The 13,271-nt window shown below is 36.4% G+C and overlaps 2 protein-coding genes across 2 annotated transcripts in view; one reads left to right on the forward strand and one right to left on the reverse strand.

Moving 5' to 3' along the window:
* The window catches only part of psmd1 (proteasome 26S subunit, non-ATPase 1), a 32,467-nt gene that overhangs the window by 7,766 nt on the left and 11,430 nt on the right, over window positions 1-13,271 (forward strand). Inside the window, exons 17-18 of the mRNA XM_067513035.1 lie at window positions 10,604-10,718; window positions 12,696-12,812. Coding sequence (XP_067369136.1) covers window positions 10,604-10,718; window positions 12,696-12,812 — 232 coding nt within the window. The remainder of the gene's footprint in view (window positions 1-10,603; window positions 10,719-12,695; window positions 12,813-13,271) is intronic.
* htr2b (5-hydroxytryptamine (serotonin) receptor 2B, G protein-coupled) lies at window positions 549-7,092 on the reverse strand. Its single transcript, XM_067513036.1, has 4 exons — window positions 6,153-7,092; window positions 5,249-5,805; window positions 3,340-3,540; window positions 549-2,550 (listed from the first exon to the last, which is right to left on the reverse strand). Exons 2-4 carry the CDS (start codon window positions 5,508-5,510, stop codon window positions 1,592-1,594), a joined length of 1,422 nt encoding a protein of 473 aa, XP_067369137.1. The 5' UTR covers window positions 5,511-5,805; window positions 6,153-7,092; the 3' UTR covers window positions 549-1,591.

Genomic DNA, 13,271 nt, shown 5'->3' on the forward strand with positions numbered 1-13,271 from the left:
TATTCCCTCTGTAAGAGAAAAGTGGATGTTCTTGCCATTGTCACTCACACATTGTCTTCCCTGGCTGTTTATAGGGTTTTAGCCATGTGAGACCAGAGCAGTGTTAAACAGGGAATCTAGCCAGTGCACAAATATCTCGGTGTACATTTTTAAGCCCAAAAAAGGGTATGTGATATTCTGTGTGATCAATTGGCCGCTAGATAAACCTGGTGTAAATCTTTCTGTGTTTAGAAAGACTTCTTAACTAGAACAATTCAGCTGGCCTTCTCCTCTTCAGCTTTCCAACATGTACACAACATTCACAAAAGCAGATCACCTTCAAGTTCAAATAACTCACCTTATCCTTTTATGAAATGAACCTGTTCTTGTTTGTGAATGAGACAGAGGCTGTCTAAGCAAAAACAAAATGGTGACACACTTGCATATCATGCTCATTGAGCCCTGTGGAAATCTTATTTCATGCATACTTGATCAAACAAAATACAACAGAAAGCATGTAGTGTGGTGAACTTGCCTTTTTATGTTTACGACCCATGGCTTGGTTACAGAAGTCTATTTTTTTTTTAAACCTCTAGTAGTTTTATAGTAAGAACTTGTGCTGAGTTATGTTTAATTAACAGTATTTTCAGATTCTCTTTAGGCATTGTGCTGATTTATGTGCGGATAGATAAAAAAAATGTAGACCTAAACACTGAAAGAACATGAAAACTCATAAGTGATGCTTCTTTCTCTTTGTTCAGCAACACAGAAAATATTTTATTCAACATATTTAGGCTTCCATTTATTTTAGATTTTGTCCTTCATTCTTATATACAGTCTTTTTATTTGGAAACCTTTTAAAATGTCAAAACATCAGGCTGCAATACACATGCAAGAGCACTTCCCAACGGTCCAGCAAATACAATCAGAGTAGAAAACAGTGCAGTGCTTTCTAAGTACCTGCAGAAGAGATTTGGAAGAGTTGTGGTTGTCTTAACAGAATGTAAGTATGTTGACTGAGATGGTTTATAGAATATTTAAACATCCTTAGATAAAAGGATCAGCATAAGCATATATTGTTTACTGCAGTTTCCAGGTTGTCATAATGACTTTATTCCCCATCTTTGCATTGTGTTCTGAACTTTGTCTACATTTCACAGTGGATGTTCTTTCTGTGTTCCTTGCTAGTTCACCTGTAACAGGTTACCTGATTGATTCCTCTCTCTTTGTTTGTTATAAACAGTCTTTCTCTTTGCAAGAATTCACATTAATCTGGCTTGTTTTAAAAAAACATTAAGTAATATTGACCATATGTGTTTACATAGTTGTCTATCAAAGTCGTTTGACTTATGGGTGAAAGATAGTATTATATGTTTCCGAAATACTTAAAAAAATCCCCTGTGGTTCTCTGGTTTAAACAAACATCAGCAGCATTAGATGATGATAGCAACATGTTAGATTTTGTTGTCATGTACAGTTCTGACATTAAATGATTTGGTTTGGAGGTTAGGTTAGCATTTTGTCTGTTATAGAGAAAGAGAGGTTGCACCATAAATCAGTCTCACTTCAAGTGCTCCCTTTTTAGATCAGCTTTTTTAGATCTATAGTAGATCTATACGCAGCTAACGTGTTCCTCCTGCTTACTGTCTTCATTTTCAGTCAGAAGCATTATATCAAACATAACACCACTTGAGGACTGTACAGGTGCGTGCCGGCATCTTACTGGACTCTGGTAGCTTACTGATGCAATACCGTTCTTCATTCCCTGCTTCATAAACAGTTTAGAGTTTTCTGCCATGGAAGACTTGAATGAAATCCGTGTAAGAGTCCGATCTGCATTTGAGGCCCCTGGATGCCTTCCTGGCCTATTACTTGCACAGTTTCTGTAGTTGCAGGTGATATACCGTGTGAATGCCTCCCTGAAGGTTTTGTTGAACAGGGTGTACACCAATGGATTGATACCAGATGACACATAACCCACCCAAACAAAAATCTCCATAAGGCGGGCAATTACATAAACATCACAGCTGGTGCATAGCACAGATGTGATGTTAGTAATGAAAAAAGGGCACCACATGACTACAAACAAGAGGAAGACAATGCCTAGCACCTTTGAGGCACGCTGCTCATTGCTCAGATTCTGCATTGACTTCTTGCCCATTGTTGACATTCGGCGAAAGGTCATTTGATCTACTGTAGGAGAGCTTGTTGTGCCTGTAAATGTTTTTTCTTGCATCCTTGGAAATCTGTTCTCCTGCATGTTCAGGTGCTCAGTTATAGGTGAGGTGGCAACCTGTTCCCTCTGACAAATGCTAGAGACTGTTGGGTAGCTAAAACGCTGACTCACCTTTGATTTGAGCAAATAAACCTTTTTGCGTAGAACCTGGACCGTAAGCAGGTAGATGACCATCATGATGGTCAAAGGGATGAAGAATGCTGCCAAGGAGCCAAACATGATAAACTCTCGGAAAGTGTCTGTCTTTAGCAGGCATGTGTGGTTACTGTTGAAGGTGATGTTGTTGGGAAGGTGGTAGTTATGAAGCCCCTTTATTGGAATTGGAATTGCAATACCTGGAAAAAATAATAAGTTAGTTTGAAGCTTTACTTATTGTAGTAAGATGGTGTCAAACCACATATTGCTCTTGTTACAACATCATGGCTTGGTAGTATAAGATTTCAGGTGCAGATCTGGTCTGTCAGCTGTCTAGACCTCTCATCCATTGAATACATTTAGCGCATTGTGAGGCCAAAGATACAACAATGGAGGCCCTGAAGTGTTGAGCAGCCTAAATCCTATATCAAACAAGGATTGGGGAAAAATGGGATATATGATAGTGGCATAAATGGGGGTAAAATAACAAGGCAAGTTTATATTACAGAATGACCTTTTTATTGTCTTTAAAATAAAATAAACAGATCCTCCTTTGGCATATCACAATGCTTCTTAAATTGAACAATAGTGTGCTGCCAGAGTAAAAATTCAGCTGTCTGCAGTGTAAGTGCTGCTCACTTCATTACATCTGATCTTCTGGTTTTGCTCATGGAATGAAGCTCAAATTAAACCAAACCCAACAGCCAAACAGACTACTTTTAGTGGTCAGACTGCTGAGTGGTCAGACTGCTGAGCACTCAGCACTGAGCAGTAATTTTGTAGAGAAATGGGTCACATTCCACTCTTTGTAGTTTCTTATTAGAACTCTGGGGGATATGTAGTTAGGCTTGCAGGTAATTTGTAAGCTATTTTTTAACTAAATTGGATTAAGTTGTCCCTATAGGACATCATCAGTAACATCTTAGATTAATTATGACCATAGTATCATAGTGTCAGAAAAGTTAAGAAAATAGAATTGGTTTACTTACAAATGGATATGACCCATACGAGTGCAATCTTCACCATAGCTTTGGCTCTAGATTTGTACTGGCTGTGTTGGATTGGCTTCTTGATGGCAATGTAACGATCCAGTGAAATGGCGCATAGGTGCATGATGGATGCAGTAGAAAACAACACATCAAGGAAGAGCCAAATGGGGCAGAGGAATTCTGGAAGAGGCCAGTCAGAATCTAAAGCGAAGATAAGAGGGGAATTAAACCAGTGTGTTGTCTTACAGTTGTTATTTGTTTTGTTTTTTAATTTACAGTTTTTACATCAGTTACCTTTGGAATTAGTAATTCTTAAAATAAACCTATAAATGTCCACTTTTTGCTTACAACCAGTTATAGAAAGTATGCCACAATTGCAAAGGAACAGAAGAAGCACTCATGCAAAAGATTGTTTTTTGTTTATCTATGCAAGGAATGACTTTACTGGAAAAAGGAGCGTTCACTGACTGTTTATGGAGCTAAGAGTTCTTTATGTAGATGTGCCGGAGAGTATGCTCAACACTATTGTTTATTTTTAGTTCCAGGTATAAATTTGGCAAGTAATTGTTCTGGCTTCTGTCCTTTCACCCATTAACATAGCAAAAGACTGTTGGTTAAAATATTCCTTTGCATAATTTTCCCTCAAATGTGCCATCCGGTGAGATATCTTTTTCTTGTACCTCTCTTTTGTCATACTTGGTGGGAGTTTTGATATAATTATACTATATAGTATAGTCATAGTTTAAGCACCTGGAAGGCCTTTTCGTTGGCAAAATCTTCTCAGAGTAGACAGTCTGACCCTATACAATGGAGTGTTCAGCATTATGGCTACTACATTACTACATTCTACAACTAGGTGTAGAATGTAAAATATTTTTATGCAGGATTAAGTTTAAACTTTGGATCTCCAATAGTTTCTGGTATAATTTTTGCTATAGACCTTTCTTAGATCTTCATTTACAACAGTCTTCAATCTGTGACTTTCATCTTTCTAAAAAAGTGCTAATGACTGTGTTGAAAGAATATTTTGCAAGTGAATATTTTATTTTTTATATTGCAGAGATTATATACAGCAGAGATTTATTGTTACATTAAAAGCTATAAATATTTATGTTTAAATGTAATAACTCAAATATTCAAACTAGTTACATGGAAGAAAATATAGTGCAATCAAACTTTTCAATTAAGTGTTATATGAATAGAATTTTGTAACTCTTATCATCTTTGTTAAGAGATGAATTTAGCACTTGCAGGATTTTCAGTGTAGCAAATTGTGATTTGTGAGAGAAACCACAAACAGCCCTGTTTACTGTGTAGTCCAGTCCTGTGGTTTTTACATGATAATGATCTGGCTCATTATCCTCAAATTAGATTTACTGGCATAATTAATGCTTGGCCATAGCTCTGTATTTTGTAGGTGTATGAAAACAAACAATAGGACTTTAAATTAGTTAATCTTCAGAAGTATTTACAAATACTGTGTCTGAAATTGAAATAAAATGGTTAGTGATGGCATATGATTTTTGTTTGAGTTTAATTTTTTTAATTTAATTAAAACATTTTCCCCTTGGGTAAAAATCCTAATCGGTGTAAAATATCTGTAGTAGGTTATGGCCGTTGTTCTACATACGCATGCCCACTTCTAAAACTCATGTTAAAACATTGTTTTCTAATGGTTTGCTGAATTTTATGGAACTTTCAGCCGAGGTTAATAAAGTGGGTCAGTCTATAGGGGTTAAAGTAGTTTCCATCATTTTGGTGTAACTTTTCATAATGGTGGGAAGGAACTGATCTGAGCATTGTACAAGACCATGATTTTATTGTTGGAGTCAAGTGTTTGTTGCTTTGCATTACACAAATTATATGAAAATTATAGGTTTTAAAACACATGGTCTCATGCTTAACTTACTGTAGAGAACAGTGATGAGGGCAATAGGCATCACTAGGAGTCCTACCAGTAGATCAGCTACAGCAAGTGACATCAGAAAGTAGTTGGTGGCATTTTGCAGTTTCCTTTCAAGGGACACTGCAAGAATGACCAAGATGTTTCCACCAATAGTGGGTATGATGACCATGATGATAAGCAGGGCAGCCCATTTCAACTGAAGATCAGACTCTTCTCTTGGCCATGAGCTGTTAGTCTCAAATGGAGCCACGACTGCCTGAGACATAGTGCTGCAGAGGTTACAGCGGGCCTGAGTGTGGGTCGGGGCTCTGATCTTTGTGGTGTTGAACAGTCGGTCAGCATTGTCACTGGGTCCCACAGACAAGGGCAGAAATTAGGGCGGGATAGCTCAGGGCCAATGAATGGGGAGCTTCATCCCTTGCACAGTGTACAAACTGAAAATGAATCAGTAGGGAATCCACTGAAAACACTCCTATGCTGCCAATAATCCCAACACAATTAGTACTTCCACAATGAGGCTCTAGCAGATGTCCTCACTTTCTTGTCATCCGAAGCATCCCCTTAAAAGAACAAATGGTCTGTTAAAGTAGCTGTCATACCAGCGTACCACGTATCGTTTATGATAACAAATGATAGATCTTTTCTATGTGCTAATTATGCATTTATTTTTTCATATTTTGACAGAAATTTAGCAACTTGGAAAATATGATATAGGAAAAATAACTAATAAGAATAAAGAATTTCTCTGTATAAAAAACAGAGGTTAGGTGCTAATTTGAACGCTACATGACTTGTATGTCTACAAAGATTAACACACCTATGTGGAATAGATTAAGCAAGATAAGAAAAAGATAATGTACAACATAGTGTAAATTAGCATTATCCTTATTTAGCAAGTAGTACTTACCCCTCTCCTGAAGGTACGATTAAAGTTGATCTTTGAAGTTCTGAAGAATTTTTCCAAACTGCTATGTCTTAACTTTGATAAAAACTGCAGTAACCATTTGTGCTGGAAAACAGTGTAGCTTAACATCTAATACATTTCAAACTTTGCACTAATTTTTATCCTCTATCTCATCTTTATATTTCCACTCAACCCAAAAAAGAATGTGACAGAGTACGCCCTCCGTCAGCAGCAAAACCTAAATCTGTCTCTGTCTGAAGCAGTCCATGATGTGGAATTTGTTTTGCTTCCACATGGTGGATGAAACCCCAGTATTCTTCTAGTAATCTATGACGATTTTAAACTTTCAGATGTTGTGGCTCTTCTGCCTCTCTCCCATTCCCACTCGCTGCCTCTTGTTCACAGCCTGTAATCAGCTCACACTCGCTCAGTCTTGTTCGCTCTCTCTGTCCTCCCTCCCTTCGTCTTACCCGTGAGTTAGTCTGTTAAAAAAAACGGATGAATGTCTTTGTGCTGGCAATGTGCCAGTGGTTCTGGGAGGCAATTTCCTTCAACACAGTCGCCCTCCTGTTTGTATTTGTCACTGTTCACTCCTCTTCAAATCAGACTGTGGTGCGTGGGGAGAGCCCTTCTGTGTGTTGTGAGGTGTTCAAAAGATCTACTCGTACCATCTACCTTTTCCATGTTCTTCCCCAATGTGCTCACATTTTCAGGCTGAGACGGTCATTTTAAAATAATCCCATTATCTGATTAAGTTGGAAATTTACAGCGCATTTGATTTATCCTGTGATCTCACTGTCTTAATAAGTGAAAAAGTGTTTCCACATACAGTCATAGTTTTTCTTTTAAAAGCAGATGCAAGATATTAAAAGGCATAAATAAACACTGTTTGGAGTTTACAGTAACCAGATGATGAGTGATTCTTCTCTTCACAAGAAATTGTGAGAAGTACAGCCAACAGCCCCCCACATGGATCTGTATATACCTTTGGTCTCTCTGTAAAGATCTGTCCAAAGACAAATTATTTTAACTGAAGCATGTTCCCTAATTCACTTATGGTGGTGATACCTCATAAGATGTGCAGTGCTGTATGAGATCCTTTGACCATCCTATTCAAACAAGCTATGTATAATATTTCTCTCAAAAGAAAGCAAATGTATTTCTAATATGCGCCAGCTGATGTGACTAGACTTTAAATTGGTTAAATGGAAAATCTGAGGTCACCTACCTAACTCTTGTAGTCTCTGCATTTTCTATGATACACGTAAAAGGTGACTTCTGCTACCACCACAACAAATGCATGTTAAACAGGCACATTTATTTAAGTCAGTCTTAGGGGCTCAGAATATGATATAATTATATGAGCAATATTTTTATACATAGGTGTAGCTGCAAATTTCAAATTTTCTCTTCTAAAATGTAAGTCTGAATTGAGGTGCTAAATAAATATTGATGAAAATTTAGATCTACAACACAATGTGTACACTTCACATTATGTCATGACTGTATATCATAACAGATTACAGTAATTAAGAGGCTAATCATAATAACTTAATAGTTAAAGCAAATAATTTTAATACTTAAATGGTATACTTAAATACACTCACCCATTTAATTAGGTCACATCTTTTTTTATATGAGTGCATTTGTTGCTCTTTGCAGCTTTTGTCTTATCATTTGGTTGTTTTAATTTTTAATTTCAGTGTCAGATAAAAAAAAGCCCAGCAGCTCTTCAGATTTTTTAATATTAACATTGTCTAGGTATTTTTATGACTTATTTGGGTGACTGGTTGTAATAGACACGAAATGAGCTAATCAGATCTGCTCTTTTACAGTGTTTGTGCATTAATAACTGCCACAATTCTGTTTCATGTGGCAAAATCCATTTATATTTTATTTATCTTATCCAGTCAATGTGTGTGCTTTGTATGGGGAAGTATTAAATTGCACGTCATTCACACCACCTTGTGATTGCAACACAATAAATGTTGGCTAAGCCAGGCAAATGTAGGCATAAACACATCTAAATTCAAACCTTTTGCATTTTTGTAGCCTTTAAGTTGATATTTCTAATAGAGCAAAAAAAACTTCTGTTTTATGTTTCTAATCTTACCTTCTGGATTTTCAATATTTCAGTTTACCTTCCTAAAGGTTTGGGTCCATCACACATAGAGGATATGTAAGGATTTTATGCTTGAAATTCATACATTAATGCCTCAATGCCCTTTTATACTATGCAAATGCTGGCTATTGATTCCTTCTTTCGATTTGAGTTCTTCCATTTTGCTGGTGGTTGAAGAAAATTTGCCTTTTTTTTTTGTTGAAAAGGCTTTAGACTATTTCAAAAAGCAATTGCAAAATTTTATCAAGTTTGCCTCAAGTTACTGTAGCCCCATTTTGATTTCAAAATATTTTAAATTAGGTCAGTCTCTAGCTATTACAACTCAGCCTTCAACTTTCAATTGCTTACTTCATACTTTTATAATGCATAGGCAGCATATGTTGGTCAAGTATTGCTGGTTTTATTTATACAGCCCGAATCACAATTTTGACTAGACATTGCAATCTGTTCCGCATCCAGAAATGGATTTGGAGACATTCGACTACCAGAATAAAACAAAATCTATCCACGTAGATGAAATTAAAAGGCTGTCTAGATCTCCAAATGTAGCAATTTGTGAATCTATTCCTCCAGTAGTGGGTGATCTGAGCTTCCAAGTCCTAACACATCAGTGCTCATTATGCTTGAGAACAGAAAACTCAGGAAAGAATTATATTCCTTTTAATAAAGAATATTCCAAACATTTTTTTTTTAGGCAGTTTAGGGCCATTCCAGAACAGTGTTTGTTTGGTTTTTTTCTTCTTTTTATTGTATGTTGTGTACATTTAGACAGCTGTCATTATATCAAATTCTATGAAATCCACAAGTTTTTGTGTATGTGTGTATTTAAGATTTAAAGTTACTTACTTACTTAGGTACTTACTTACTTACTTATTAGCTTACATTTTTGGCAATTGTATTATAGTTTTTTCATATTTATCTTTAGTTTTTTTTAACATTTCTTTTTAGCTTTAACTGAATATAAATTTTTTCCTAGTGATTCAACGCTTACAAATTAAACAAACTAAAAAACCAGCTGAATCCTATGCACAGCCAACTGACTTTTTTTTCTTAAGTTTGTTACTCCATCCAATAAATAAGCATTTAAGTCTAGTTAACAAACAAATGTAGGCTGCTAAGTTGAAACAGTTGGTACACTTTTATACTTTAGTCTAGTTCCTAACCTACATGCTTGTTTGTTTTTTATAATGTGATAATGACCTGACACATTCAGTCAGATCATAGTATTCTGTGAAATTCAAAGTTACTGAGTAATCTCTACAATGAACTCATCTGTCAGGCTTAAGACTCAGGCAGTGCTGGTGCTGTCAGCACCACCTTTCATGAGCCAATTTTTAGATAACATTCGTGATATGCAACAGATTATTTCAGTCACATTTTCTGTCCAATTAAATACTATCTTGCTGGGATTGACACAAGACAACCCACAATGCAGTTTTGTTACTGGTGATTGTAAAACTTGACATTGTAGTAACTTTATCTTAAAATCCTTCATGTTATTGGAATTAGATTACAAGCCACATTCTTGATATTTACATTTGGTGACTTAAACCTGATCTGTCTCACTGAAGAAAATGGTCAAATGTGAAAAAAGTTTTTTTTTTTCTTCATACTTAATACCTCTATAGGATAATGATCAGTTAAAGATAAATTTTAACTCATTTTTTGCACGTACTAGTTAGTGCCTAGTGTTCATATCATTCTGCAAACTTTCCATGTAGTTTTGAAAAGAAATCAAAGCGCCTCATGTTTGCAATTGTATCTTGAATCAAAATTTGTTTTAAATAATTTGAGTCTGTGGTTTCAGTTTTCTTTAGTTATCTATGAGAAAAAGCCATAAGTACTTTCAGAGTGTTCAGAGACATCAATCAAATCCCTGTGTTTCATACCCATATCCTTACTCTAGAGTATTTCTCTGTGTATAGCTATTATCTTTATCCTTTGTCTAGCTCTCAGATTGTTCCTCTTTGACATGGATACTTGTATAAAAAAAAACACTCTGAATACAGCAAAATAACAATGACTGATGAATGATTTAAGTAAGCAGAGAGAAATCAGTTTTCTCTGGTAATCTTGGAACGGCCATTAAAATGCAGCAGAAGAGTAATCGGATTTCTCCTCCACCTCTGACTTATTTTGGAAGCATGGTACACAGATCTTACCCATATTGTGAAAGAAAACACTGCTTTCTGACTTTTCTTATTTAGGTGTGTGTTCGTTTGACAGCGCAGAGGGGGAGAATGGTTTAGTTTAATAATTAGACTTGGTAAGATGAAGTTCTTGTCATCAGTCTCTAATCCTAGATTTCTTCTCTTTCTCTCTCTGTCTTTAGGACACCAGAGCAGTGTCCCAGTGTGGTATCTCTTTTGTCAGAGAGCTACAACCCACATGTCCGCTGTGGGGCTGCCATGGCCCTGGGCATCTGCTGTGCTGGGACAGGAAACAAGGTGAGTGGCTCCTTCTTAATTCACCCTAACTTGGAAAAACCTTGAAGGAAAGAAATCGCTGCTCATAACTAGAATTGGTCTTAGTGTAGTAGTGTAATTCTTATGGCTCAAGCTGTAATTATCCACACATTATGATAGAAAACTAATATTTGCTTTCTAATTGCTAAAACCTTATCTTGACCACTGTAAATAGAGATGAAAACAAAGAGAAAAACTCTTAAATTGTAAACTCTTTTCAGGTTTAATGATAAATTGAGACAGGCTTGAGCACAGGGCATCACTGGGCCACTATTATTGTTTTGGGAGTTATTATAGCCCCAGAAGGAGAGTGAAAAATACCGGAGTCGGGGGTTGTGCCATTTCTTAAGTTGTCTAACTGTGTGGGCCTATCATTCACAGGTTGCATAGCCAAAGTAAAGACATGGCTCATTAAACACAGGCTTGGATTTACCAAAGTTAATATTTTATAGTAGGTGAAGGATAGGCATCCTTCAGAGCTTCAAAACACCTAATCTTGGTTTTTCCAGAATAAGAGCTTAAGCTTATTAGGTCCATAGTGAAAGCAATTGTAATATTGTGGCAGACGAAGCGGGTCACCTATTTAGGAGGAACACATTCCTTTGCCATCAATTATGCACTTTGGGGATTGAATATTTTTACTGGACTGGTCAAGAAAAAAAATTGCACAGGAAAGCAGTTTTGACAGTTTCTGTAGTCATGCTGTTTGTTTATGCTGATTTTGTGCCATCATGAAAATCTTAAAGGCAGTTTAGTATGTTTGGCGAATTGGTTGGAAACATTTTTCACCAAGAAATATGTGTGTGGATGTAAGATTAAACACCAAGCAGACTTAAAAGAACCATTTCAGTGTTTCAATACACTGTTATTTGATACAGTTTTATAAATATGTATTAAAATGGAAATTATGTTGTGGTAAAGTGTGTTCTTCATTTTTAAACAAACCTCTAGACATTTTTAGCACTACTGGGTTGTAACTAAGGTTAAAAAAAAATTATGTGAAAACAGTCCATAACTGTACATAGATTAAGAGAATCTTAAGTAACCACATTTTTTGTCAACCTGCCTCGCTGATTAGGCCTGACAGTAAATACCTTCAATTAAACGCCTCAACAATCTATCAGGAACAGGATGTGGTTGACTAGTGTTGGCTTATCCCGGTACAGTGCTGTCTCAGCCAGCAGAGCCAAGAGCACTGATGAAACATGGTTTATTTTACCTCCACTGTCATCACGCTAGTTTGTTTCTCTTTCCTCTGTGGAGCTGACACCTCCCTCTGAATCTGTGGGTGTTGGTTACAGCCATTACTACTCAACGAGAACAGAGGAAAAAGCAGAAATATAAGGAAGAAAAGAAGAGAATTTGATGAGTGATTAAGAAAGGAAACAGAAGAAGGCAGGGCTTGTCCGCACTGTTATTCAGTTGTCCAGGGCAACCAGATATGGATGACACTAATGCCATTAATTTGCCTGCTCTGGTTGCCCCTGCTGATAATCCTTTCCTGTATCTAGCCAAACACAAGTGCCCCAGTTGAACTGATCTGATCTCTTGGGAATGGCAAAATAGAAAATGCTTGGGGAGTAAAAGGAAACAAAATTCCCAGTTTTATTTTCACTTTAGATTTAACTGAGAAACAATTTTTAGGTCTGGTACTTTCATCATCTGTCCATCTTTATTATGTTTTCTTAGAATTTGAAATCCTGTGCTTGATGCATCTATCGTTTAGTAGGTTTCTTGAAATAGGTACACAGGAAAAATCCCAATAGATGGCTGGATTTTTTTTATCAAAAAGGAACTTTTCCCACTCTATCATTTTGACATGATTAATCATTTCTGGCTATTTCAGTAGATTTACAGGCCTCAAAATATTTATGCAGCTTGTACATAACAGTTTTATACTTAATTACACTTAATTTAAGCAACGTTACCCATTACTCTGTTATGCTTTTCCCTCCACAGGAGGCCATCAATCTGCTGGAACCCATGACCAATGACCCAGTAAACTATGTGAGACAGGGTGCCCTTATTGCCTCTGCACTCATCATGATTCAACAGACTGAAGTTACCTGTCCCAAGGCAAGTTTTTATTGTGTTTTATTGACTTTGTTTTTTAATCATAATCAACAGAATGTATATTATAGTTAGCAGTGGTAACAGCCTCTATCAAAGATTTAGTAAAATTGAAACTCCAGATAATATTCCTTTTAAATGTGACCCAAGGTGTGACAAGGTATGGAGCAAAAACCAGTATGGCACCTTGTTTGTTTGTTTGTTTTGTTTTGTTTTGTTTTTTCTCTCTTGGTGGTGTGTTGGTTATTAGCAATATAACAGCATGTCTCTGTGATTCTTAAAATGAGACCAGAGCTTTTGCTGAATAAACGGCAGTTAGAGATAAGAGGTTGAAGGTACTGACTTGACTTGAAGCAGAAAGGACCAGAACCATAAAGTCTGTGTCATAAAAGACTGGAAAGTGACTAATAACTGCACACACTCACCCTTGGAGCACCTCACATTTTGTCATAGACTGTTAAGAAA

This window comes from Channa argus, chromosome 8 (genome assembly GCF_033026475.1).
Source record: "Channa argus isolate prfri chromosome 8, Channa argus male v1.0, whole genome shotgun sequence".
Taxonomy (NCBI): domain Eukaryota; kingdom Metazoa; phylum Chordata; class Actinopteri; order Anabantiformes; family Channidae; genus Channa; species Channa argus.